This window comes from Tiliqua scincoides, chromosome 2 (assembly GCF_035046505.1).
Source record: "Tiliqua scincoides isolate rTilSci1 chromosome 2, rTilSci1.hap2, whole genome shotgun sequence".
Taxonomy (NCBI): domain Eukaryota; kingdom Metazoa; phylum Chordata; class Lepidosauria; order Squamata; family Scincidae; genus Tiliqua; species Tiliqua scincoides.
Genome location: NC_089822.1, coordinates 19656131 through 19681882, shown reverse-complemented (window position 1 = coordinate 19681882; position 25752 = coordinate 19656131). Strand labels below are relative to the sequence as shown.

General features: G+C 42.8%; 1 protein-coding gene across 1 annotated transcript in view; it reads left to right on the top strand.

Moving 5' to 3' along the window:
* Positions 1-25752, top strand: part of HCN1 (hyperpolarization activated cyclic nucleotide gated potassium channel 1) — a 196717-nt gene that overhangs the window by 168084 nt on the left and 2881 nt on the right. Inside the window, exon 7 of the mRNA XM_066616191.1 lies at positions 21996-22160. Coding sequence (XP_066472288.1) covers positions 21996-22160 — 165 coding nt within the window. The remainder of the gene's footprint in view (positions 1-21995; positions 22161-25752) is intronic.

Here is a 25752-nt window from a genome sequence, read left to right as displayed (position 1 = left end):
GTTATCTGGTGTGCTCCCTGGGGCATTTGGTGGGCCGCTGTGACATACAGGAAGCTGGACTAGATGGGCCTATGGCCTGATCCAGTGGGGCTGTTCTTATGAGTGGCAGCAAGGCAGGTTGCAAAGGAGTAGCAGCAGAATACAGGTATCTCATTGTCTTGATTGCTCCCAAAGACATCTGGTGGGCAACTGTGAAATGCAGGAAGCTGGACTAGATGGGCTCTTGGCCTGATCCAGCAAGGCTCTTCTTATGTCACAATGGATTTGTTAGTCTTTTAAGTTGCCACAAGACCCTTTTTTCCCTTCTTGTTTTGGATGATATATAGAGCAATTTCCATTTGCTTTTCGTAACCAGAAATGCTTGAAGTATGTAATATGGGCATATCATTTCAAAGTTAATAGCTGAAAGACATGTAACAACGGTGTTGGCGTAGAATTCAGGAGAACAGCAGTCTTATCAGCAGGTGAGAAGTAGGCCCTATTTTCACAAGTATAGAGTGTTTTCTCAGGTAATTACAGAAATTGTTCCATGTTCTTTCCAGCTGAGTGTCATTTTCAGTGAGCAGAAAAATTGGGATGGGGGGGAGGATTAAGCACATGCATCCTCACTGTTCTTCAGTTTGAACCCTAGACAAGGAAGTTTAGGATTGGTGATGAGACCGGGAACCCCTACTTTCACATCAACCATTATTTTCTACATTTTTGTTAAATCCAACTAGCATTATATCAGTGCATGCTCATAGAAGGGAACAAAGATGATAAACAGTTACTTTTTATCTCAGTATGGGTGTAGAGATCAATTCATCTCTATTCAGAGATATGTTCTTAGACGCCCAAGAAGGGTGATAGGATACAGTGGAGCCCTCTGCTGCTATCCCTGTGTCCCCCCCCCCCGGGACTGATCCAGCCCCTTCTCCCAGTCCCCTTGCCTGTTTACACTCCTTCTTTCATCCTGTTCTGCCCTCTCCCTGCCCCCCTCTCTGACCTGTAGAAATATCTTCTCTAGGGGGCACAGCCCTTAGACTGCTGCCAGCTTGTACCATGAGCCTCCAAATGCCACAAGATGCCTTAAGCACATGTGTGACAGTGTGTGTGCTTGTTCTGTCAGTGCAAGGCTGATCAGGATTGCACTGACAGATATCTATTTCTAATGTGATTTATTTTTATTTCATGTTGATGCTGTGGTTTTACATATTTTTGTATTTTGATTTTTAATATGCTGGTTTGGGGGTCATTTGGGATTGAAAGGTAGGATATATGTAGCAATACAGTAAATATTCCTAACAATAACAATTTATAAAAATGATATATAAACAACTACATCAATTACAGGCTGAACACTGATCTGAGATACACAATGATTCCTTATTCATACAGGAACATTCACACTATACAACAGTATGGTGACAAAGGAAAAATTAGCTTGGTGTGTCATGCTTTCCATCTATGCTTGTGGCCCATCCAAAGAGACGTATCACAGTTTTACCATCATATAGTCTTCAGTTAAAAAAAAGCATCTCATCTTTTTCTTCAGTCTTGGACCAGCACGTAAAAGGAACCACCTGTATTACTGTAAATCCCACTATTTGTAAGGAAGTGTACAAGAAGTAAAGCCTTTAGTGAATGGCATTTCCTCATTGAAAGCAATCCTCCTCCTAACCTTACATGCTAATTATCCGATCTCTCCAAAGTACAATGCACATCTATACAAAGGCTTCCTAATTGTAGCTGGTCACACTAGACAGAATGATATGTATAGAGTTTCCTGACAACAGTGGCTAATTTCTGGTTAGCTTAAAACGGGCTCTAATCTATCACAAGCTTTACTGGGTTACATCCCATTACAGGAAACAATCTATTGACCATGCTTCCAGGTGAAATTTCAGGCATGAGTCACAATTAATTTGGTATTAATGGTTTTCTTAAATCCCACCAATTGCAAAATTGCATTAAAAATTTCACTTTGGAAATTGTAAAATTTAAAGCAGCAAGGCTTAATTTATGTTCTGTGGTTTATTCTCCAATGAATGGAAGAGCCGGTTTATCTCCATAGTTGAAGCGATTTTGTCTTTAAAAAAGAAACAAATCAAAGCCGTGGCACTTCCCTGGTGAGTAAGGTTGTAATCCTTGGCTTGATGTTGCCAAGTGGGTTGTAACAATGGGCTTTGCTCCAAAGAGAGAGAGAGAGAGAGAGAGAGAGAGAGAGAGAGAGAGCGAGCGAGCAGTATAATTATCTTACAAACCTGGACTGCAGTTATGATAGCCTAGTGCCTCCAGCCTGTGCAACTTTTTCCTGCCCACCGAGAAAAACCACGGATGTAAATAGTATCCTGTGCATATTATCATTGATAGATCAAGGCACAAAATGGTGGATGATGTACAGGAATTCCTTGTGCATACAACAATATAGACCAGGTGTGTCAAACTTAAGGCCAGCAGGCCAGATGCAATTCCCAGAAGCTCTCTTTCTGGCCCCTGTTATATTTGGGCTGTCCCAGCACTACTCTTTTAGCAATGCCACTTTTACCAAGGCTTTGAGAGGGAAAAATGGAAAGAAACCTTACAAGGCAAGGAACACTACAGAGGAAAGGACAGAACAAGATGGTTGAGAGAGGAAAACACTGCCAAGGGGCTGGGCAGCATTACTTTGCAGATGACCTCTCAGCTGATAAGCTGCAAAATGACACCTTTGCAGGAACAGCCCTGCTAAAAGGGCAACCCACATGATAATCAGGCTCTCTCATATCTTTAAAATATACCAACATTGCATGTTTTCTCTTCTGTTGTTTGCAGCTAATGTGTTTCTGTATGACAACAAAGTGCTTATTTCTGGCCATCAACTACGTAATAACATCACTTACTGCTTAATGATGTCACTTCTGGTCCTCAGCAGGCACCTTGATTGTTAACTTCTGCCCACTGTATGAAAAAGTTTGACACCACCTGTTATAGACACTTCTTGTTTTTCCTACTGACAATTCATTTTGCAGTTGCTTGTTTCAGCACTTTACAAGCAGGAAAATGCTGGGAGCCAGGATAGCTATTCATTTTTATTTCCTAGCTGAAGGATAGTTAGACAGTTGGTACCACTTAGAATAACATGGCAGTAGGAAGTGGTGGTGGTGAAGGAGGTGGAGAGTTATGGGCCATTGAGGAGTACAGATGGAAATGGAAAGTGTGGAAAAACAGATGTTGGTAGAAGTGAGAAGACACAATTAGTTGTAGTGATATTTGAGTGAGCTTGTCTGGTTAGCTTGTCTGGCAAGTTAGCTTGATTCTACAATATTCTCTCTGCAAATATTTGAAAGAATATTTACATTATTATGCATGATTAAATGATCTTCTAACAGTAACTTCCTTGGCACCTATTTAAAGCTACTGTTCAGTTTGGATCAATCAGTGATTAAGAAGAAAGAGCAGAAGTGGGATATTTTTAGTGTCTTTTTCAAAATCCCTAGCTTCTGGTTTAATAAGAGATTTCAATTAAATGTTTCTTGGATATTCTTGCATATATGAATCAATGCATTTATGGATCACTGAGATAGTTGTCTGATCTTAAAAAAATCTGATTTTTTCCTGCTAAATTCCGCATTACCACTGCCGACTTCCCAATGATGGCTCTGCTTACTTATGGCCTTATGCCAGTTTTATTTACAGTTTGTTTCGATCAGTTCCTACTCTTCTTGTTTTTGTTGGCTGGGCAAAAATGGACACTACCACTGGCTCATTAAACTTTAAGTTGTAGTTATTAAAGTTTTGTAATCTATTTAGCTCCTGCCTGGTGTTCAATTTCTAGGCACAGCTGCTTTTGAGCGGCTGTCCTTAAATTAATATTAATGTGCAGAAATATTGTTTTCTTTTTTTAATAGGCCAAGAATGCTGTCGTTGCAAGCATTTCTCCAGCATGTGTATACTTGCAACACACATGTCTAAGAAAGGCAGGTCTATAAATACTCTTAAATAAGTGAACTAGCAGTGCAATCCTAACCTGAGCCAGTATAGCCATGCCACATGACCTGCACTGTATCCAGCACAGGTTAGGAGCAGGCTGGAGATTACCCCAAGTAACACTCCAGCCTGCCTGATCTAAGGCTACTTAGATCTATGCCATCTATATAGCTGGCACACATCTGAAAAGCCTGTGTAAGTTTGTCTGGACAGGAAGCAGGGGTTAGGATACAGCGTGTGCTGCAATTAATCAACTGTTTAGTCAACATTCCTGCAAATAAGTCAGCTCATTCCCTATCAAAGAAACAGTTTGTGAACTGCAGTTATGCTTTTGCAAATTCATTTTCTGAATCTTGGGAGCTAAGCAAAGAGCCAGAGTCTGTTAACATTTTCTTCAGGGACCCTCCCACTTTCAGAAGTAGCTTGGATGCATACTGAAAACATACTGGAACTCCCACAGATACTGAGTTCCACAGATGTTGAGGGCCCTTTAAGTCTCCAAGGGTGACTGGAGCAGTGCTCGGATCGCTTCCAGAGGCTTTCTGAAGCCCACAGAGGCTGTGCATATCTGCCTGTAGCCTCTTCAGGCTTCAAAATGAAGCTTGGAGCAATTTAAAAGGAACTTCTGATTTTCTGGGGGGGGGGGATTGGAAGTTCCCTTTAAAATGCTTCAGGCAGCTTTCTGGATGCCCACAGAGGCTGTCAGTGGTGTGGGCCTCAGAAAGCCACCCAGAGCAATTTAAAGTGAACTTCTGGTTTTAGCTGAAAACTGGATGTTCACTTTAAATCGCTCCAGGCTTCATTCTGAAACTCACAGAGACCATGGACAGATGTGAGCAGCCTCTGTGGGTTTCAGAAAGCCTTCATTTTATTTATTTAGTTATTTAGTGTATTTCATATAATACATGGACTTATGTAACAATTAAACTAGATCGAATATTAATGTCCAGCCATTCAAGGACAGAGTTACCTTCATTGAAAAAGTCAGACCATGGGCCAGTATAAGCCCTCAGTTTGCAGTCAGACACAGTGTGGTATATGGTTTGATGGGAGAACCCACAATCACACTGAGGGGTAGATACTAGCCCCCATTTAAACATTGAGTCCTGGCAGATACCATGTAGGGTACAGATCCTGTTCAAAGTTTTCCCGTGCTGGCTAGGTAAGTTGAAACCTGGCACCTTAAGTGTAGGATTGTCTATATATCTACCTGTTTCTGTCTGTTCGACTGCCCATTTAACGTTCCTTTGGGCATTGATGTTGAAAGTATTGTGCAGAAGTTGTGCGAGTGCCAGAGAAGGCTTCCTGGATTTAAGCCTACCGATTGATAGATGAGGAAGAACGGCCTGTACTGGTAAAAGTGGGTTGTTGGTGATTTTGCTATATTCTTCACTAAAGCCTCTTGTCTCCGCAGGGCTGGTGGGTTGTCCGTGGCTTGTCTCCGTGGGGCTATGTGGCTCAAAATGGGGAGCCAACTGACAGTTGGGGGTCTTATACAGCCGCTTATGATCCACATGGTTTCATTTAATCTGGCATAGATCTTGTTAGTATGACAGCTGTTAAGCCATACTGGAGCACAGTATTCTGCTGCAGAGTAGATCAATCCTAATGCTGATGTTCTGAGAGTAGTGGCTGAAGATCCCCATTCTTGTTCCTATTAATTTCTGGAGTATGTTGTTCCTTCAGAGGGTGCGGATGGACCCTTTCCTGCAGGTTTGGAACCCATGGATGAAGAAATCAATGGGTTCCAAATCCATGGATAACACGGGCCATCTGTATGCCTTTTTCAGTGGTGGCACCCAAGCTTGGAACCATCTCCACAATATATGTTCTCCTGGCACCTTCTGCACTCTCATTTAGGCACCTGGTGAAATCCAACCTTTTCTGTAATGTCTTTACTAGTTTTTGAATTGAAACACACACACAAGCATCCTTTGAATTGTCTCATCTACCTTCTTTATACTAGATTTGTATTGCTGACACCGCTGGTTTTTATCAGCATATCTTGCGACTTTCATATGGTAGTTCATGTTTCTATTTTATTTCATATATAAGCTGCCTTGAGACACCTTGGTGAAAGATGGGCTACAAATGCTATAAATAAATCTATGGTTTGCAGTTATTTTTAGTACATCATTTCACTACCAGCATTTCTTATTTACTGTGATTGTTTTGTTGATATTTCAAATATTAGTACAGTGATGTCAGAGTTTCACTTTTCAGTTGGTTAACATTGCTAATGAGGGTTTATGCAAAACTATTCTGACCTATCCTGTTACACAGTCCTTGTTTATAGGTGTCACTGTCATGGTTTTCTAGATCAGTATTGTTATGAGGTGGGAAGTGCTGAGTCATGTTGCATTATATCCAACAAAATTCATTTTAATTAGGCTTTGGTTATTCTGAAACCAACACATCAAAATGCAAGAGATTGGTGACAAAAGATTCAAAGCTGGCTTCTTCTTTGTAACATAACATTCAGTGCTTGCCTTGATACTACAGTGTACATTTCTTCTTAGTGATACTACAGAACTACATATTGAAAAAGGTATTACACATCAAGTGTGGGCTAAATGCTTAGAATTAGGAAAGCAATAGCCCATACTATACCCGTGATCCACACCAGAGCTAGAGTTCCAGCAGGGCAACACACTTTCCAGCAAATGGTGATCCAGAAGCGTGTGTAGCACTTTTGGACCACCACTGGAGACACCACAGAGGCCTTGAGCATGGTGGCAGGAAGAAGGCCTGCAGATGGGGGTGGAATGCAGCAGGGGTAGGTGGGATCAAGGTAGGGCCAGAGCATGTTGGAGAAAGGGCTGGCTCCCGGCGCAGGCATCTTGCATCAGTGCTATCCCCTCCAGAGCGAGCCAATACACCCTCTGACTCCTCAGATTTGCACACCAGCTAAACAACTGATGCAGATCTGAGGACACTCACTGGCAGCCAAGGAGCTTACGGAGGGGTAAAAGAAAATATTTCCCCCTTCCAAGCCTCCCAATCACTCTCCCCACCATAGTACGCACTGCAGCCTGTTTTTGGTGTGGCTGCATGCTGTAGTGGAGAAAACCATAGGAATGGGCTTTTAGTGCAATTAAATGATTCTTTATATATTACCTAGAGGTGGGAAACCCCTATGCTTTGCCATGAAACAAATTGGATAACTTGAGGCTGAGAAATGGTGGCTTGCCTTAAGTTGTTCCTGTGTACAGTATCATTGTAATGATAAAATGGGAACCTCTTGTATGGTGCCCTGAGTTCTGAAGAAGCTAGATCTTTAGAAACATTTGTATTCTACTAGTATGTAGAAAACTACTGTGATCCTGTGCATACTTGTCTGTGAGTAAGCACCATCAGATGTAATGGGACCTAGCATGCAAATGAATCAGCATGCAAAGAATCAGTAAAATGCTCATGTTCAGACTTTAGAGAATCAGTGGAACCAAAGAAACCAAGTGAAGTTCAGCCACTGAGAGTGTCTTTCACCATCTGCTGCTTTCATAACTTCCTGAATGGTAGAAAACTGAGAACTCTCTGTCTGCTGTGAAATTAGCCTCCTTCCCTATATCCCAGCATATCTCCTAATGGTACTAAAGCTATTAAAGCTATTAAAGGACACCAAGCGTCAAAGGCTAACATTCTTAAAATAGTTGCTTTCTCTTGCCAATACAGGCAGGTTGCTTCCTTAATTCTTCTGCACTCGCAGAAATGAATATTACAAGACATGTAGGAGTCTAACCACCCAATCCTAACTAAATCACTGCAGAGTGATGCAGCAGCCCCAACACAGCTTCTGCTGTATCCCATGGAGGATTTTTGACCACTGGAAGCCTCCTTGGGGCAGGGGCACATTAGTTTCCTTGCCTCAGGGTAAATCCAAGCACCCACCATGAGTCAATTCAAACCTGTGCCAGCTCTATCAACTGGTGCAAGTTGAAGTCGATCTGTGAAGGTGGCCCAGGCAGGGTTTCAGCTTTCGCCACCGCCAAACCTGCCCCCAGGTCTGATCATCCCCATCACTGCCCTGTTCCACCCACCCCCTCTCCCATTCTGCCCTCCCCTTGTTCTGCTCTCCCCTCACCCCCCTCACTCCATTCCACCCCCTGCGTGGTACTCTGCTCATCCATAGACTGCTCTGGCCTCCCCACCAGCAGCCTGGCAGCATGTGATAGCAGAGGCTGCTTTGCTACTGCCATAATGCAGCCATTGTGGTGCATGGCACACCAATGCAAAGCTGACATAGGAATTGAATCTGTCATTACTTTATTTATTTAGTGTGATGGAGACATTCATATGTTGAAGTTTCCTCTGTAATGAAATGAAAAACTGTCAATAGTTTCAACATGCCACTCCTTAAACTTAGTGATTATCTAGGTTTTAGTTTTTAAAAGAGTTTGATTATTATCTAGTAAACCTAACAACCAATGAGACAGCAGGATTTGGATATTCTCAAGGTAGAACCAGCTGAGGCCTTTCCTTCCCGGTTCTAATGAAAGCTACCATATGGCCTAGATAACAGTTTGCCCATTTAGACAGCAATATAATATGCCTGGTACATGATGAAACACCCACTCCCTGCTGAGAAATTAGAGCTGAAGTCAGCTTCCCTCAGCTGGAGGAATATAACTCATTGTAGACTATAATCTGAATTTCTGCAGCAGATGATGAAAAGGCCTGGCATCACTTGAATGAAGCAGGAGTATAAAAATGTACTTTTATTCACAAATGGGTAGCAGCTTGGCAATGTCATGCAAAACTGTAATTTGTTTAGTTCTTTTTAAAATGTATATATATATCATTAGAAAAAAAAGACACAAAATTAACATCGTGCAAAATTAACATAGAAAATTAAAGCAACCAATTCGCATCCATACACATTAAAACATGAATTCTAGATAAACCATATGGGACAATATAATATTGAATCAATAGCACTGCCAAAAATTCCATTCAGATGTTTTCTTTTCTTCTCCCACTGTATATATGTGAACAGATAGAGAAGCCCAGTCCTACCTAATTCCCCTGCACCAATGTAGCGGTGCTGGCATGGGCTACACTGCATCCCATGGGGGAATTTCAGCTGCTGGAGGTCTCCTCAGGGTGTCCCATTGCCCTGGGATAAGCCCCAGCAGCTGCAATGGGTCAACTTGGACCTACTTAGCGATATAGCTGGTGCAAGTCTGCGTTGATCCATGTTGGCGAATCAGGCCCAGGAAGGGGGATAGGATTTCATAACAAATCCTGTGGTTTTTCTTGGAATTTGGAGTTGGATAATAACCTTTCCTTGCTGTGATACTCTGTGGCCAGAAGCCCCTTCCACTAATATTTGGAAGTTTTAAGAAATCCAACAGGATTTGGAGTATTTGGTGGGCCACTGTGAGATACAGGAAGCTGGACTAGATGGGCCTATGGCCTGATCCAGTGGGGCTGTTCTTATGTATGTTTTTTTTTTTTTTTTCCTGAAAATGTCCAGCAAAACAAACTAGCTTATTCATAACTGCATAAATTATTCTTGTAACATATTTATTTATTTAAAAGATTTATACACTACATTTTCTATCCCAAGGGAGGTTTCCATTTTATAAGCCACCCAAGGCAGCTTATACAGTCCAAACTGAAATATACAATATATGAGTCTTTTTTAATGTCCTCAAACATCTGATCTATGGTAGAAAAATGTGGGGCTCAGTGATCCTTAAGTACCAGTATGGGGCACACTGACCTGTTATTCAGGGTCTCTCTTTAGATTTAGCATAGCTTGTCCACTAGCAATAAACTCTAATTAATTGGAAATCAAGACCAGCTAGAGATGTTTTTCTGGGTTTGAGCTGAAACATCTTTGGACATTGCTAGGCTGCAGAAAGATTGTTCTTCAATCATGAAGTTTTGATGCAGTTTGATGAGTGATGCAGTTTGAGTGTTGTGTCTGGTTGGCAAGGAGATGCCTTGGATGGCTGCCTAGGCAGGGCAACGAAAAGTGCCTCCTATTACTTCAGGGGACTAATGCTGCTTTAACTCTATCACAGTCTTTTAATAGGTCTTCTTAAGCCATTTATGCCCAACGTTGCATATACGCAACAGGGATCAAATGAGTACACCTGTGGGCTGGGCAGAAATGGATTAATATGCCCATTTGCTACGTTAACTATATAGTTGAAAATAAATGCATATTATAAGAACACAAGAAAGGAAATGTGTAGAATTTGTTATCAATCCAGGGGATATGTTTACGGTGCAAAGCACGTGGTTCTTTGCCTTTTTCTTTATTAAACTATGACTAGATGATCACTGGAATTAAATTGTCAAGTGACTTGCATCTAAAGGCAACCTGTACAATATCCTGAAATACACTTCTTGTTTAACAAAATGTATGAATGGTAATGAATTAACAGGTTTGCCTTACGTGGCTGAAACATTCCCACCCCCAGCTGTTTCATCTTTCCATCCTACATCTATATCATGGTCCACCCTTTGCCAGAACGCTGCCACGAGGCCACTGCATAGTGGCTTTGTTGATCATTCATTTTCAGGTTTTAATCAAATATTGATGTGACATTGCAAGTTAAGTAATTACATGGGGGAGTGTAATATTATATGGGAAATGATCTTGCAATAATTGGATCGGTGTAGCATTGTCAGCTAGGCATTATCATATCACTCAGTGAACAATTCTTCTTTCATTCTGACTGAGTTGTAGAAATTGGGAGAAAAGACGCTTCTTATGTTTCTTAGTACCAGCCCAGAGAACCCTGTCAACTTTCTTCTTGGCCATTTCATGGAAAGGCTTCAATTAAATGCTGTTCAGGTAGAATGTCACCAATCTTAAAGCAATTTCCTCAGGGGGGAAATGGGGGATCGATTGACTGATAAGGCAGCTAGGATCAGGACTGTCTTGAGAGATGAATACAATTGTCCTTGCTTTCTAATGTAAACCCTTAAACTTAATAGATCCATTACAGCCTATAAATATTTGCTCTGACATAGGTACTTACAGTATGCATGTAACATCCCTGCAATGCAGATGGAAAGTTACAGACCTTCTGTTGGTATTCGCCATAACTTGTTTCTTTTCTAATTTGCACTTCCTTTTAAGTACAATGAATCATAGTCTGTGATCGTGCAGTCTAACTCCGAAATATATTCTTGTCAGGAGTAGGATCACCAGATGCAAAGGGGGACAGGATACCTATACCTTTATCCATTGCATAGATTTTGGCAGGTGCAGCTCAACATGGAAGGGTTTTAAAAAAACCTTGCCAAAATTGAATCTTCTATACAATGGTTAAAGGTATAGGCACTCTGTTCCCCTTTATATCTGATAACCTTACTCACGGAAAGATTAAAGAATGGTCAGAAATCCAGCTAGCAGTTTGGCTTGAATTACCTTCCCAAAGAACTAAAACAAAAAAGAAGAAGCAGCCCTAAAGAGTATATAAGGGCCAGCTCCTAGCCATTCTATGTGGGAGTCAGAAGAGTGCTGGATGTCAGTGTTGAACTACATGAGAGAAATACTGCTACCAAAGTTGTCCTTGTAAATAAAAGCCAGTTTCATTTGAAGAGCTCCAACGATTCTGCTTTCATTTCTGCTTATAGTTCTGGTGGAGTGCCAGACTACTAGAGAGTTAAGACCCAGGTGTTAAGACCTTGGAAAGGAAGCATCCCTAATCCCTCAAGGCTTTACAGAGAGTGAACAAGTAATCTGTGCCTTACCAAGCAGAGCTAAAAATAAATGATCATTGAGGGATTGTCATAATTTTAATATATATTGAAACTGAAAACTGTGTATTGTTCAATATGCCCAATAGACAATTCCTTAGTATTCTCAGTAGTAGATAGCAAGTACCCTTAATCTGCACTTTTTTCACTAATTATAAGACTATGTCAATTAAAATAATATTGTGTAATCATTTTAAGGTTGGAAATTATCCAGTGGTATCATAAAGGCCATTTATTCAGTTTTCCTTCCAAGTTCAGTTTCCATTGTTTTACTTTCATTCCACTGAGGGTAGAATTGCCGCTAAAATTTTACCTTAACCCATTTCTGCCCAGCCCACAGGTGTACACATTTGATCCCTGTTGCGTATATGCAATGATGGGCAGAAATGGCTTAAAGCAAAATTTACACAGACAGATTTGGCACTAAATTTCTGTTCATGGTATTTTGAGAGCTGTACAGATATGCAGACTCTTTTGCCTAAAATCTCAACACATACTTAGTTTAATTACTGCATGTGACAATTCTACTTTCTGAAGGCTTTGTCTTTATTGAAACTGGTTTACTTTGGAGATGTACGATACCATCTGTTTTGGAGAAGCACAAATCATAACTTTCCCATTTCATTAAAGTTGTAATTGTTATGCAAAGTTTGAAATAAACTAATTAAACCGTTTCATTAAACCTCTAATTGTAATGCAAAGTTTGAACAAAATATTTGTTTTTAAGTATTGCCTTGGTGCCTTCAAATTCCTCTGTCTTTCACAGGATAGTGATCAGCCTTCCCTTTTCAAAATGTTTATGGCATGAATGGTTCAAAAAGGAAACTTGCAGAAATGAATGATAAATGTGCAGAATTTTAATTAGAGCTAAGCCAAATTTCCCATGTTTCCATTTTTGTGTCAAAAATATATCTGTTTGCTGGCAAAGAATATTTCAGTAGACCATGAGGCAGATCACAAGTTGAGTGTTTCCCAGCATTTCACCCATCTTAGACAGTAATTGCTGATGCGACAGAGAGGCATGTAAATGTCTCCAAGGGTGAGTCTTAAGGTTCCCAAGACATGCATTCCTGGGGTAGTACACAAGACACAGTGACATCCCTTGAGGTTTTTTTTTCCTTTGTGGTGGGGAGGCAGGTATGCAATCTGTGAGTTTGTCTGAACAATCCTGGGCAAACTCTTGCTCACCTGAATGAGTTGAAACTTCGAGGTAGAGTGCCCATTTTATGCACTAATTCATGCTTGTATTTTTGTGCCACTTTTTGGACACATAACTCCTGAAACTGCAAACAACAAATTTAAAATAACACAATTTTTAAAAGGCAAATATAAATGGCTAGTGTCCATTTTCCTGGGAACTGTTTACGTCAGGCCTGTGTCAGAAGCCAGCAGCTACTAGGGGTAAGAACTGTGGCTATCTTGTCCCCTCAACCTTTACTGCCTCATAGAGTTGCTGGGCAAAGGCAAAGAAAGAAAGGCAGCAGAGCAAAGCTCCAACATCACCTCTTCCAGTTGTTGCTGCCTCCTTAAATGTGGGCAAAGTCCCTTCCCCTCACCAGAAGAATTTGTTTTTATTATTGAATTTCTTTGTCCTCGTTTAATTCCCAATGCCTGGGCCCATTTTCAAAATCGGGAGTAAAATATCTGGGAGGTGGGTGAAATCTGTGTAGCTCCTTCACAGTTTGCTGGTTTCCCCCCCCCACACACACACACACACAAAGCCTCTAGAATTGACCCTATATGATGACACACAGCGCAATCCTACACAGGTCTACTCAGAAGTAATTCACATTATGTTCAGTGGAGCTTACTCCCAAGAAGGTGTGCATAGGATTGCAGCCTCAGTGTTGCTTCAACATGGGCTTCTAGGAAGAAAATGACAACCCCTTGTCACCTAGGCCCAGCCCAGGTGGCCTGGAATCAACCTGGAGCAGGGTCCTCCTCAGGGGTAAGGGCCTCCTCTGGAGTAAAACAGGACTACTATCAGGACTGGGACCCCAGCCAAGTCCCTTCCCTGGGAGCAGGCCCTGGTGCCTCCTGGGAGCAGTCAGCAGGCACGTGGGCGGAAAGGGCGGGGCTGGAGCAGAACAAGGGGAGCCTCATAAGGAGGCTGGGAGGCCTAGGGAGAGGTCGCTCCTCTCCAGTCGGGAGAGGGATCCCAGAGGAGGCGAAAGGGGGTAGCCACCCCGGCCTCATCCAGACAACCGAGGCTCCTCAGGGAACTCGGCTGACCTCAGCCCTGGAGAGAAGGGCCAGGGGCTGGGAGCCTCCAGACCCTAGTCATGTCTGGGGTCCTGGGGTAAAAATCGGAGAGGCGAGTCTACAACAGCCAGGACCCCCTCTCAACAAACCCCATTGGAGGCCAGGGATTCGAGGGGCAAGACCGGAGGTACAAGGGGCCCTCCTGAGGACAGCTGAGCAGACCCCCAGCCAAGGTACTGCAGTTCTCGGGAACCCGTACCCCTGGCCGACAGACAGCAGTGGGAGAGCCAGGCCTGAAGCCCCAAGGGGTCAGGCCGGCGTGGGGAACGGGCCGGGTGTTCGCCGACGCCACCAGTCTATGTAAAATAAAGGGGCCTGTGACGTAACAGGCCCCATGAGTGTGAAGAACTTAACAAGTGTAAACCGGCTGTATAAATCCACTATATCTGCCTCACGTTCTTCTTTTCGCCGACGACCGGCACGCATCGTCCGGGTAAGCCCCCCGTGCTTGGGCACACCCAAAGGGGCGGGGTCTCCGCCAGCCATGGACGTCACACCCCTACAGAGAACTTCCAGAAGGCCCCATTAAAGTGACAAAACATCAGGTAGCATCATCAGGTAGCACTGAAAATTGGGGGAAGGGATGGCCACTGCCACTTGTAGTCCCTTGTAGGGAGGAGCTGCAGTAGTGACTTCCCTCCCATTCTGAGTCTTTCTCCCCAAAGTTGATGTGGGTTTGATCTTCCTTTTGCACCCCTGTGCTACCTTGAATTCAACCTGAAATTTCTCACTGGAGAGCTTCCAGCTCAGTACAAATTAAGCATGCCTCTTTTCAAAACAGTTTTTCATAAGAAGCAAGAAATGTAGTGAGTGGATAGTTTTGCAGAAGTTATAGATGAGGTCAAAATATGGGGAAAATATTTTCATATACTTCCTCTGCTCCTTTTGTAAAGCTACAGGGAATTCTAATACAATGCCAAAAAAAAAAAAAAATCAAACTGTCCTAGCCAAGTGGTTATCAATAGAAAAGAAGGCAATTCAGAGAATATACCTAATGAAATAATCATATTTATTATTTGTACAGCATTTTAAACATCTAAAAGCCTTAAGTACATTTGGATTTGAGGCAGGCCCTCCCTTCAGACTCACAATTTTTAAAAAATGGCATTGACATTAACATTAGGAAGAGTGTATGTGGGTGGAAATTAGCCTTAAGGTTTCATGAAGATAGACCTTTTAGTGTATCTTCTTCCTCTTCTCAAATGTATGATCTTCTACTTTAATCTCATGATGTCCCCAGAGTCTGCAGTAATTTTATATAATGAAGTAGCTCTTGGCAATATCCAGCTCAGTCTCAAAAGTATGAAATTATTTTTCTCCATTCCTACTTTTTTTTTGTTCCTTGGGAACAAGTTCTCTCTGGTGTGAGATTAATATCTAATTGTTTAAGGAAAAAACAAAAACCATGTGCTCTATTTTGCTTAGCTGTCAAGTAAGACTGTTAACTCCACACTATCTAAATATTTTCTGCATGACTTCTTTATTTTCCACTAGGATGTATGAAAGAAGCATATATTCTGCCTCTTGATGGTTAACAGATTTATTCTGTGGTCTCAGTACACCATGTGGCTATTATGCCAATGATCACATAGCCAGGATCCTGTGCTTAACCAGAAGCAGAGTTAAAAACTTAGGACACATACATTTCAGCAACAGACCCTTCCAATGAATCTCTGGAAATAATTCCAGTTACAATGCTGCTTACTGATCCTCATCCTACTTGCCAAGTTATCTGTATAGAGAAAGCATCAATCAACATGTGGCACCAGCCAAATGACCTCCTGACATCACATAACTCAATACATACATCTCCCCCATGCAGCCAGAAAGAGACCATAACCCTTCCTGTGAGCAAGCTAAATTGGCATATTTGGTGGTGTTGATGGTGCAGGTGTCCTACATTTTGAGTGCTCTTTTTTCTGAAGTTCAGGCACCAGAAAAAATGTTGAGGTTTTTTATTCTTATATGGTATAACTGGTTCTAATTGTCACTTTATGGTCTTGCTGACTTTTACTGATGGATGTTGCTGTCTCTCCTTATATTGTATTTTTATGTTCTGTACACCACCCTTGGAGGACATGCTGAAAGGCAGTTAATAAATTTACTAAATTGAATCAGTGAATGGTGCTGCAGGTGGACGACTCAGTAGCTTTCTCAGGAATAGTGTTTGAATTCCACCGCGGGAATAATGTCTCATATAGATTTAATACTACTATACAGAACACATTTTGTTCTGCAGTGAAAACCACCAGGTTTCAATGGAGACGGATGAGGGCAATGCATGAAGAAGACTGCTGCTTAAAACAACAGTAATAGAGGCCCAGCAGAGGTGTATACCGCAAAGAAAGAAGGGTTCCACTAAATCCAGGAGGGTGCCCGCATGGCTAACCAGCCAAGTTAGAGAGGCTGTGAAGGGCAAGGAAGCTTCCTTCCGTAAATGGAAGTCTTGCCCTAATGAAGAGAATAAAAAGGAACATAAACTGTGGCAAAAGAAATGTAAGAAGGTGATAGGGGAGGCCAAGCGAGACTATGAGGAACGCATGGCCAGCAACATTAAGGGGAATAATAAAAGCTTCTTCAAATATGTTAGAAGCAGGAAACCCGCCAGAGAAGCGGTTGGCCCTCTGGATGGTGAGGGAGGGAAAGGGGAGATAAAAGGAGACTTAGAGATGGCAGAGAAATTAAATGAGTTCTTTGCATCTGTCTTCACGGCAGAAGACCTCGGGCAGATACCGCTGCCCGAACGGCCCCTCCTGACCGAGGAGTTAAGTCAGATAGAGGTTAAAAGAGAAGATGTTTCAGACCTCATTGATAAATTAAAGATCAATAAGTCACCGGGCCCTGATGGCATACACCCAAGGGTTATTAAGGAATTGAAGAATGAAGTTGCAGATCTCTTGACTAAGGTATGCAACTTGTCCCTCAAAACGGCCACGGTGCCAGAAGATTGGAGGATAGCAAATGTCACGCCTATTTTTAAAAAGGGAAAGAGGGGGGACCCGGGAAACTATAGGCCGGTCAGCCTAACATCTATACCGGGTAAGATGGTGGAATGCCTCATCAAAGATAGGATCTCAAAACACATAGATGAACAGGCCTTGCTGAGGGAGAGTCAGCATGGCTTCTGTAAGGGTAAGTCTTGCCTCACCAACCTTATAGAATTCTTTGAAAAGGTCAACAGGCATGTGGATGCGGGAGAACCCGTGGACATTATATATCTGGACTTTCAGAAGGCGTTTGACACGGTCCCTCACCAAAGGCTACTGAAAAAACTCCACAGTCAGGGAATTAGAGGACAGGTCCTCTCGTGGATTGAGAACTGGTTGGAGGCCAGGAAGCAGAGAGTGGGTGTCAATGGGCAATTTTCACAATGGAGAGAGGTGAAAAGTGGTGTGCCCCAAGGATCTGTCCTGGGACCGGTGCTTTTCAACCTCTTCATAAATGACCTGGAGACAGGGTTGAGCAGTGAAGTGGCTAAGTTTGCAGACGACACCAAACTTTTCCGAGTGGTAAAGACCAGAAGTGATTGTGAGGAGCTCCAGAAGGATCTCTCCAGACTGGCAGAATGGGCAGCAAAATGGCAGATGCGCTTCAATGTCAGTAAGTGTAAAGTCATGCACATTGGGGCAAAAAATCAAAACTTTAGATATAGGCTGATGGGTTCTGAGCTGTCTGTGACAGATCAGGAGAGAGATCTTGGGGTGGTGGTGGACAGGTCGATGAAAGTGTCGACCCAATGTGCGGCGGCAGTGAAGAAGGCCAATTCTATGCTTGGGATCATTAGGAAGGGTATTGAGAACAAAACGGTTAGTATTATAATGCCGTTGTACAAATCGATGGTAAGGCCACACCTGGAGTATTGTGTCCAGTTCTGGTCGCCGCATCTCAAAAAAGACATAGTGGAAATGGAAAAGGTGCAAAAGAGAGCGACTAAGATGATTACGGGGCTGGGGCACCTTCCTTATGAGGAAAGGCTACGGCGTTTGGGCCTCTTCAGCCTAGAAAAGAGACGCTTGAGGGGGGACATGATTGAGACATACAAAATTATGCAGGGGATGGACAGAGTGGATAGGGAGATGCTCTTTACACTCTCACATAATACCAGAACCAGGGGACATCCACTAAAATTGAGTGTTGGGCGGGTTAGGACAGACAAAAGAAAATATTTCTTTACTCAGCGCGTGGTCGGTCTGTGGAATTCCTTGCCACAGGATGTGGTGCTGGCGTCTAGCCTAGACGCCTTTAAAAGGGGATTGGATGAGTTTCTGGAGGAAAAATCCATGATGGGGTACAAGCCATGATGTGTATGCACAACCTCCTGATTTTAGGAATGGGTTAAGTCAGAATGCCAGATGTAGGGGAGAGCACCAGGATGAGGTCTCTTGTTATCTGGTGTGCTCCCTGGGGCATTTGGTGGGCCGCTGTGAGATACGGGAAGCTGGACTAGATGGGCCTATGGCCTGATCCAGTGGGGCTGTTCTTATGTTCTTATGTTAAGACTGGAAGCTGCAACAGCAGTAGTCAACTGTGCTTCGCTTGTGTCCCTGGCTCCTTGTTTACGTCCAGAGCAGGGTTGGGGACAAAAGCAATTCAGACCGGAACAAGGGGAATTGCTTTCCCTTACCCAGGGTAAAGACGCAGCAACCCCAATAAGGCTGCTCGGATCTGCATCACCCCAAGATGTCTCTTCCCCACACCCCCCTCCATATGCCCACACTGGCCTGGCTCGGCCGACCAACCGATGCAGGCTTACTTGATCTGCCAGCCCAACAGGGTTTGGGCCAGCATCTGGCCTACCTCCTCCAGAGTCGGCATGAAAGTGCTTTAGGGCACTTTTGCAACACTCATCAGCCAGCAAAAGGTGTGTTCTGGATTGCAGCCTAAGACATACTCTGATTCTAGGAATACCGAGCAATGTTTAAAGTCAGCTGCTTTCATAGCTTCTTACAGAGCCTCTTATGCAATCCCTTCATATCACAGCATTGTTTGCTTCATTTAAAAACCCTTTTTCCTCTCCATCTTCGGTTACTTCTTCTACTAAGCAGTATAGTAGAACCTATTGCAACATATAGATGAGATGCCAACATAACAAATTATTGGTTGCTACCCAGCCTCACCCCCACATACACATAAACTCATAAATAGCAAGTCCTCCATGTGTTTTTTGGGCCAGGTGTACAGGTTGTGCATTCTTTCTGGATGTCTAATTCATCCATGGCAGGTTTACATGTTTGGGGAAAGGTGCAGTCATGTGTAGCACTGACGCAGACCTCCTGGCCCCTGAAGTGGTATGACAAATGCAGTCTCCATTTACCTGGTGGAGTGTGAGCTTCTGCTGCTTCCACTACCCAGCCCATCACTCTCCTCTAAACTTCTGTTCTGTCCAACTCTTCCATTCCAATCCAGGGAGTGGGAAGAACAGTGGAGTAAATAAAAGAAGTGAGTGCCCCCCCCCGCCAACATCAGTTGGCCACATGGATGGTCAAGCCCTGGTCTTACGTGCACAAAACCTTGCACCTCCCATAATGAAGAAACACCCTAGTCATCCCTGTAAGTGCTCCCCTCCCAAAAAAAAATCTGGAAAAATTAAACCTAATAACTATTGCCTTTCAGGTTTGGCCACTCTGCTGTGGAACTCTCTTAACATGCTAAAAAGTTATTATTTTGCCAGGTTAATTAACCATTAATTTAGGCTAACTAGTTGTTACACCTGCATTTTTGTTTGGCATAAAAATATATTCTACAAGGACAAAGGTTTGGATTGATCCTTCCCCACCTTGCTGGCATGGTTTAAGAATAAGATTTTTATATTAGCTACCTTTTTTTACCTTGTTACCTATGTTGATTAATGAATGGTAAATTGCTCATTGTTTAATTCATCTTAACAAAGCAAATTTAAAGAGGTTCCTTAGGAAATGGAAAAGAATTTTTGTGTGAGTTTCAGTCATTTTCCTTCCTCAACAGATAAAGCTGTTCCCGTTTGTTTGCAAAAGCAGAGGGTGGCCATAAATACAGCATTAAGTGGTATTAGTCCCCTGGGCTCAGGCTGGTTCCAGAAGTCACACAAAGCTTGTGAGTCAATAGTTTATTGTGCCATTGTTTCAGTTAAAGTGGTTCCCAAAGTGATAGTTAGGACTAATCTCAAATTAATTTGGTGTGAAACTTCTATTAATGATTGCAAAATGTCCCCTCCTCTTTATGTTATTGATGAGGCTACCTTGACAGTGGGATAGCAATCTGTTCTAACAATGTTTATTAGCCATGCCGCTGTCAAATACCATTCATGCTTGGTAGTGATTCCAGTCCTGACCATTTATTTCTACCATGGATGTCATTTCAAGCTTCTACAGGAGCTAATAAGGCATTTCCTAGCATCTGGGACTATTTCCTGTATATTTCCTGCATTGAATCCTCATATTTAATCTACAGCAAATGTGTAACATATCAGAGGTGATTGAAACTGTGCATACCCTCCATGTGAAACTGGTGTGCTTTGGAGATGCTTTGGTGTGCTAGTGAATGTCCATCTCCAACATACAATGGTAACCTAGTTTGATATAATGAACAGTATAGGCAGTTGCCTGTTATGGCACAATCCAAGAGGTACTGAGCTAATTGTTTCAAGAACAGAACACACTGCCCTCTCGGTCAGCAAGGCTGTATTCCTTCTTTCATACCTGCTGTTTATGCACTGTTCAGTTGCATGGAGGAGGAAGGGAAAGCAATGTATAATGGAGAGTTAGAGATGTAACAAATTAAATTGTAGAAAATGCTATTTGTTCTTGACCCTGGTTTCATACAGGTGCCCAACCTGCCCTCCTAATGTAAATTGCTACCATTGGTTGACCATAGTTCACCCAAACTCCCAACCTGCTTTATTTTCTAAAGGACAAACTGACTTGTTACCACCATTGGTTGACTTTTCTTTCAGCCCTGCCCTGCATTCTAAAGCAGGTTATGCCACTGCATGCAGAAGTTTCCAAACTCTGCAGCGTCTTGACCCACCTTGTCCTCTGTGGTGAGTCACAACACTCCTGGTTGTACTGAAAGCCTCTCCCAACCTGGCAACCCACCCTTAGAATAGCCCTTAGAAATGTCTGTAAGCCACTTCTGGTTTTTGGAAGCAAATCAGAAGCTTCTGAAGCCCATAAAGGCATGTAGAGTGGGTTGCCAGGCCAGGAGAGGCCTCCGGAGGCTCCAATAAGTAATGGAGCTTCTGGAATGGCTTGGTTTGGAGCCAAAGCAGCACAAGGGAGGGAGGGAGAGCCTAGATTGCAACCCCTTGTGCTTGGGCTTGCAACACACACTTTGGAAAATGCTGATTGTGTTTAAGGGTCTTCAGTTGTAGTTAGCGTGATTCCATGTTACATTCTGCCAGGATGACATATGGAACGCTTTTGATTTCTAACTTACACCTACCTGCTTATCCTCTGATTCCTCTGGTGCTAATTAAGAGATAACATGCTTGCCGATTTGATTCAGCTTCAAGCAGCAAAATAGCTTGAGTCAGCCCTTGTTGGATCTCATATGGGACATGCATATATAGCTCAGGAACCGCTAATATAATATAATATAATATTATATATAATATAATAAACATTATATTATAATACATTATATTAAATACATTATACATTTATTATGTACATTATACATTTATATTATACATTATACATGTATATTATATATTATACATGTATATTATATATTATACATTATACATTTATATTATTATTATGTATACAAATACATAATAATAATACATTATATTAAATATAATGTAATATAATAAACAAATCATCAGAAGGTGCAAATTGACATAAATCCTGTTCATTTTTTATTTTATCAAAGTTGTAGGGGCTGCTGTGTCTGGGTTCTGGAAGAAAAGATGGAAAAATTTATCTGTCTATATGTGTAAGAAGAAGAAGTAGGTCAATCTATTGACTAAAGATATCCTAGACCTCTAAAACTGCAGAAGACGAAGCAGTGGGTTTCAAAATGTAACTTTTGGCACTAGCTACCCTGCTTAACGGCTTCCTGTGTTTTCCTTTCTTGTTTTCTTCCAACAGAGATCTGCCTTTTGACCAAGGGACGTCGCACGGCCAGTGTGAGAGCTGACACGTATTGCCGGTTATACTCTCTTTCTGTGGACAACTTCAATGAGGTTCTGGAGGAGTACCCCATGATGAGAAGAGCATTTGAAACAGTGGCTATTGACCGATTGGACAGGATAGGTATATTTTCTTTTAATGCTATCCAGATAGAAACCTATTTCCCTACTGGAACACGGAAAATTAAAACTTTGTGCCCAAATATAAGGGCATAAATTGAATTTACATAAATTTAATTTGTTGACTTATTCTGATCTATATATTGCTTCATCTAAAAAGACTGAGACTGTGAGCAATAATAGTTCTAAACATTGGGGGATTGGTGGTTAACATCCAGAGCAAGGAGCCTTTCATTTCTGGAAAGGAGCTTTGTGCAAGTGGAAAATCCTTCAGTTCACAGAAGTTTCTGCCCATGGAGCAGTGCTGATCCAAACCTCTGGTTATTTAGTTGTAAAATGTTCTATTGAACATGACAATGGAAATTCAGTACAATCCAATTTAACCACTAGATACATAATTCCAAAATTATATTGGTCTTACTCTTTTTTCAAGTCTCAGGCTTGTTGGCCTGAGAGGGGGCCCAATCCTTGTATGAGAGGGGGCCCAATCCTTATGGTCCATTACACTGCCAGAACTTGCATTCTTGGCAGTGCAGCATGCTTTATGACTGTCACAAAAGGCAACACCCCATACAGTGCACACTGGCCACTACCTCAAGTGGCAAGTGGCCAGTTTCATGTGCTTACAAGTCTTGGTGCTGGTAAGCCATCACAGGAGGTGGGGAAGAGTGGGAACAGGGCAGGAGAGTTCAGAAAGTCGGTTGATTTTCCTTGAAAATTCCCAGTTGTTTTACCTTAGGCAAAACTGAAATTTACTTCAGATTTCAAGTTTTGACATTTCAGTGCTGTCATTTAACATTTCAGTGCCCTGCAAGATGCCTTTACAAGTCACAGCCAATCCACTATCATCATTGGGCTTGGCTTATCCAGGCCAGGTTTCCTTCTGGGAAGAAAGGTTTTATTGCAGGAGTGACCGGACCATGGCTCTTGAGCCACATGCAGCTCTTTGACATCTAGTGTGAAACTCTCACAAATACGTTGGCTGAGCTCCTTTTTGCATCCCAATGAATATAAAACGTAAATAAGAAATTTTCAAGCTTTATACTTGTTTACTGAGTGTCCTCAGATAAACTGAGTACAAACTGAGAGCTCACAGAATTAAAACCTAAGCCATATTCATGCTGAGTAAATATATTTCATAATTTAAATGCTTCTTAAACATTGTGGCTCTCAAACATCTGAAGTTATCCTATCTGGATCTTCTGTTAAGCACGTTTGGCCACCCTGGTTATATTGCATTTGTACTCCACCCTTCCCCCAAGGTACTCAGATGTACATGGGATTATCTTTCAGGCTCATAACTCAGTGAAATGTGTGTAACTGGCCCTAAAGTCATGCAGTAGCATTGATGGCCAAGCGAGGATTTCAGCTGAGGTCTTTCTGATTCAGGTACAGCCTTGCCATTGCACACTTTGGCTCCTGCACTGAAGTAATAGGTAGATTAAATGAGCAGGCACAATTTCTCTTTGTCTTCTGCCAGTCTCTCTTATTCCTTCCATGTTTCCCACATTCACCCACATCCTTCATTGACTGACTATTCACTTCCTATTTCTTCCCTTCCGTAACCATAAATAATCACAGAAACAATTTCTCTTTCAGTCCTACATCATCTAGATGCTAGGAGTGTGATTATCTGCATGGATAAAACCATCCATTGAAGGGCTGGGCTAGGAAGTATGGCAAAAAAGCGTGCCCGCAATTTTCTGCTCCCTAACAGCGCCCACGCACCCTTTAGTTATCACAGCCTGCAACTGTTGGATCTTTTGGAACACCAGGTTGGCATCAAGCTATTGGTTTCCTCTACATTACACAAAGCCCAATTCTATCCTTCCCCTCCCACCGGTGCAGCCGCACCAAAAACCAGTGTGCTGTATCCAGCAGGGGGAGGCAGATAGGGAGGTCTTGGGCGGCAAATGGGACTTAAATCCCTTGCACCTCTGTAAGCCTCTCACCCCACAATGGGTCTCCTTGGACCTATGCTAGCAATTTTATTAGCACAAGTCAGAGGAGAGAAGGGGCAGAAAGGCTGCAGAAAAGGGTGGTGGGATCAGAAAAGGGTGGTGCCAATGGATCCACACCCTCTCACAGCATCCCTGCCCCCCACCTGGTTTCACCCCCTCCACATTCCTCCTGCTGCCCCTACCACCTTGCCGTCATCAGTGGGTAGCCAAGAATTTGCAGGAATGCACCATTCCTGCCTTCCAGACAGCACTCCAGCAGTGCGCTATTCGGCAAGCTGCTGGAGCGCACTTTATGGCCATTTTGTAGCAGTCATTGCCAGCAGAAGACACGTTCCACAGGTGACAAGGCCCAGCAGGGTTGGGCCACAAGTCTGCATAACTGAACATGAGTGTGGCCTGCTTTCTGTAGTCACTCTTCTTTTGCAGTGTGTAATAGGAAGAATTGAGCAGCTGCATCTAAAGCACATCTCCCTCAGTGTTACATGATGCCCCCCACTTCTTTGCAGCTTGCGTAGAAGTATCAAAGGAAGCACTTGCTCCCAGGACTTCTAGTAACATGCAAAAGAGCCCTGCCCTGTAACTAGTGTTTGACTTTGCAGTCTGTAAACTGTTTGCAAAGACAGCAGTGAGATGCAACAGTGGAAATGGTAGTAGATGACATGGGAGCCATAAGATTGAGAAAGTTTGTCAGGCAGATTACATATCCTGAAACCTGGAACCTTTTACGATCACCTTTTCTGTGAGGGCTAGAGACTTTGAGTGCAAATAAAGGTGGATGTTCTCCAGGATTCTGCATGAACACTGACAATAAGCAACCCAATTCATATGTTTAAATGCTAGAAAATCGGAGCCCACTCTGTTCCATTATATTAAATGGCTGTGTTGATTTATGAATAAGGAATGTGTTGCTATAAGAGAACAAGTGTAAGTGAAGTTTAAAGTAATCCAAAGAGCTTAAGAAAGCTCTCACAAGCCCCCTGGGATCCAAAGTTTGAATGCCATGCTTGTTGTTGTTCATTAAACATGTATAGAAGCTGTCAGCAGCATTCTTGGCTAAACTTTTGGCTGCACAGATTTTTCAGGGAATACCCTGGCGCTGCTCTTCTGCTGCAAATGGCGTGCGTTAGGATCATCGTAGTGTGCACCATATGGCTGGGGCATGAACGCTTTAAATAAGAAATGCATGAGACCCCAACTTGCTCATCCTGAAACATTTGTAAGTTTCCAAGCTACTCCCGCACCCTCTCCTTCCCCCTTCACTTCCCCGGTAATTTGCGTCGCGGCTCCAGCCAAGTGGGAGGAACTTCCAGCTGAATGTTCTTTCCACCGTATTAGCCCTGTACCCCTAGTGCCAAAAGTGCTGATGATGGTTGAGGAGCTGTTGGAAAGCTGTGTCCAGGCCCCACTCCACCAGCAGTGAGCACTGGCTGCCACTTCCCCTCGGTAAGCCCACTCCCAGACAACATTAATTGGGTTTTTCAAGGGTTCAAGCTGAACACTCAACAGATCTTGAGAGGGAGTTGCAAGCATTCAGTTTGAGCGCTCAGAAAAACCTGTCCATCCTTCCATTTTCATCCAGGCTGCCTATCTCCACTGCCATCCCTGGCAGCCCAAGAAAGAAAAGCTGGGCTTCCC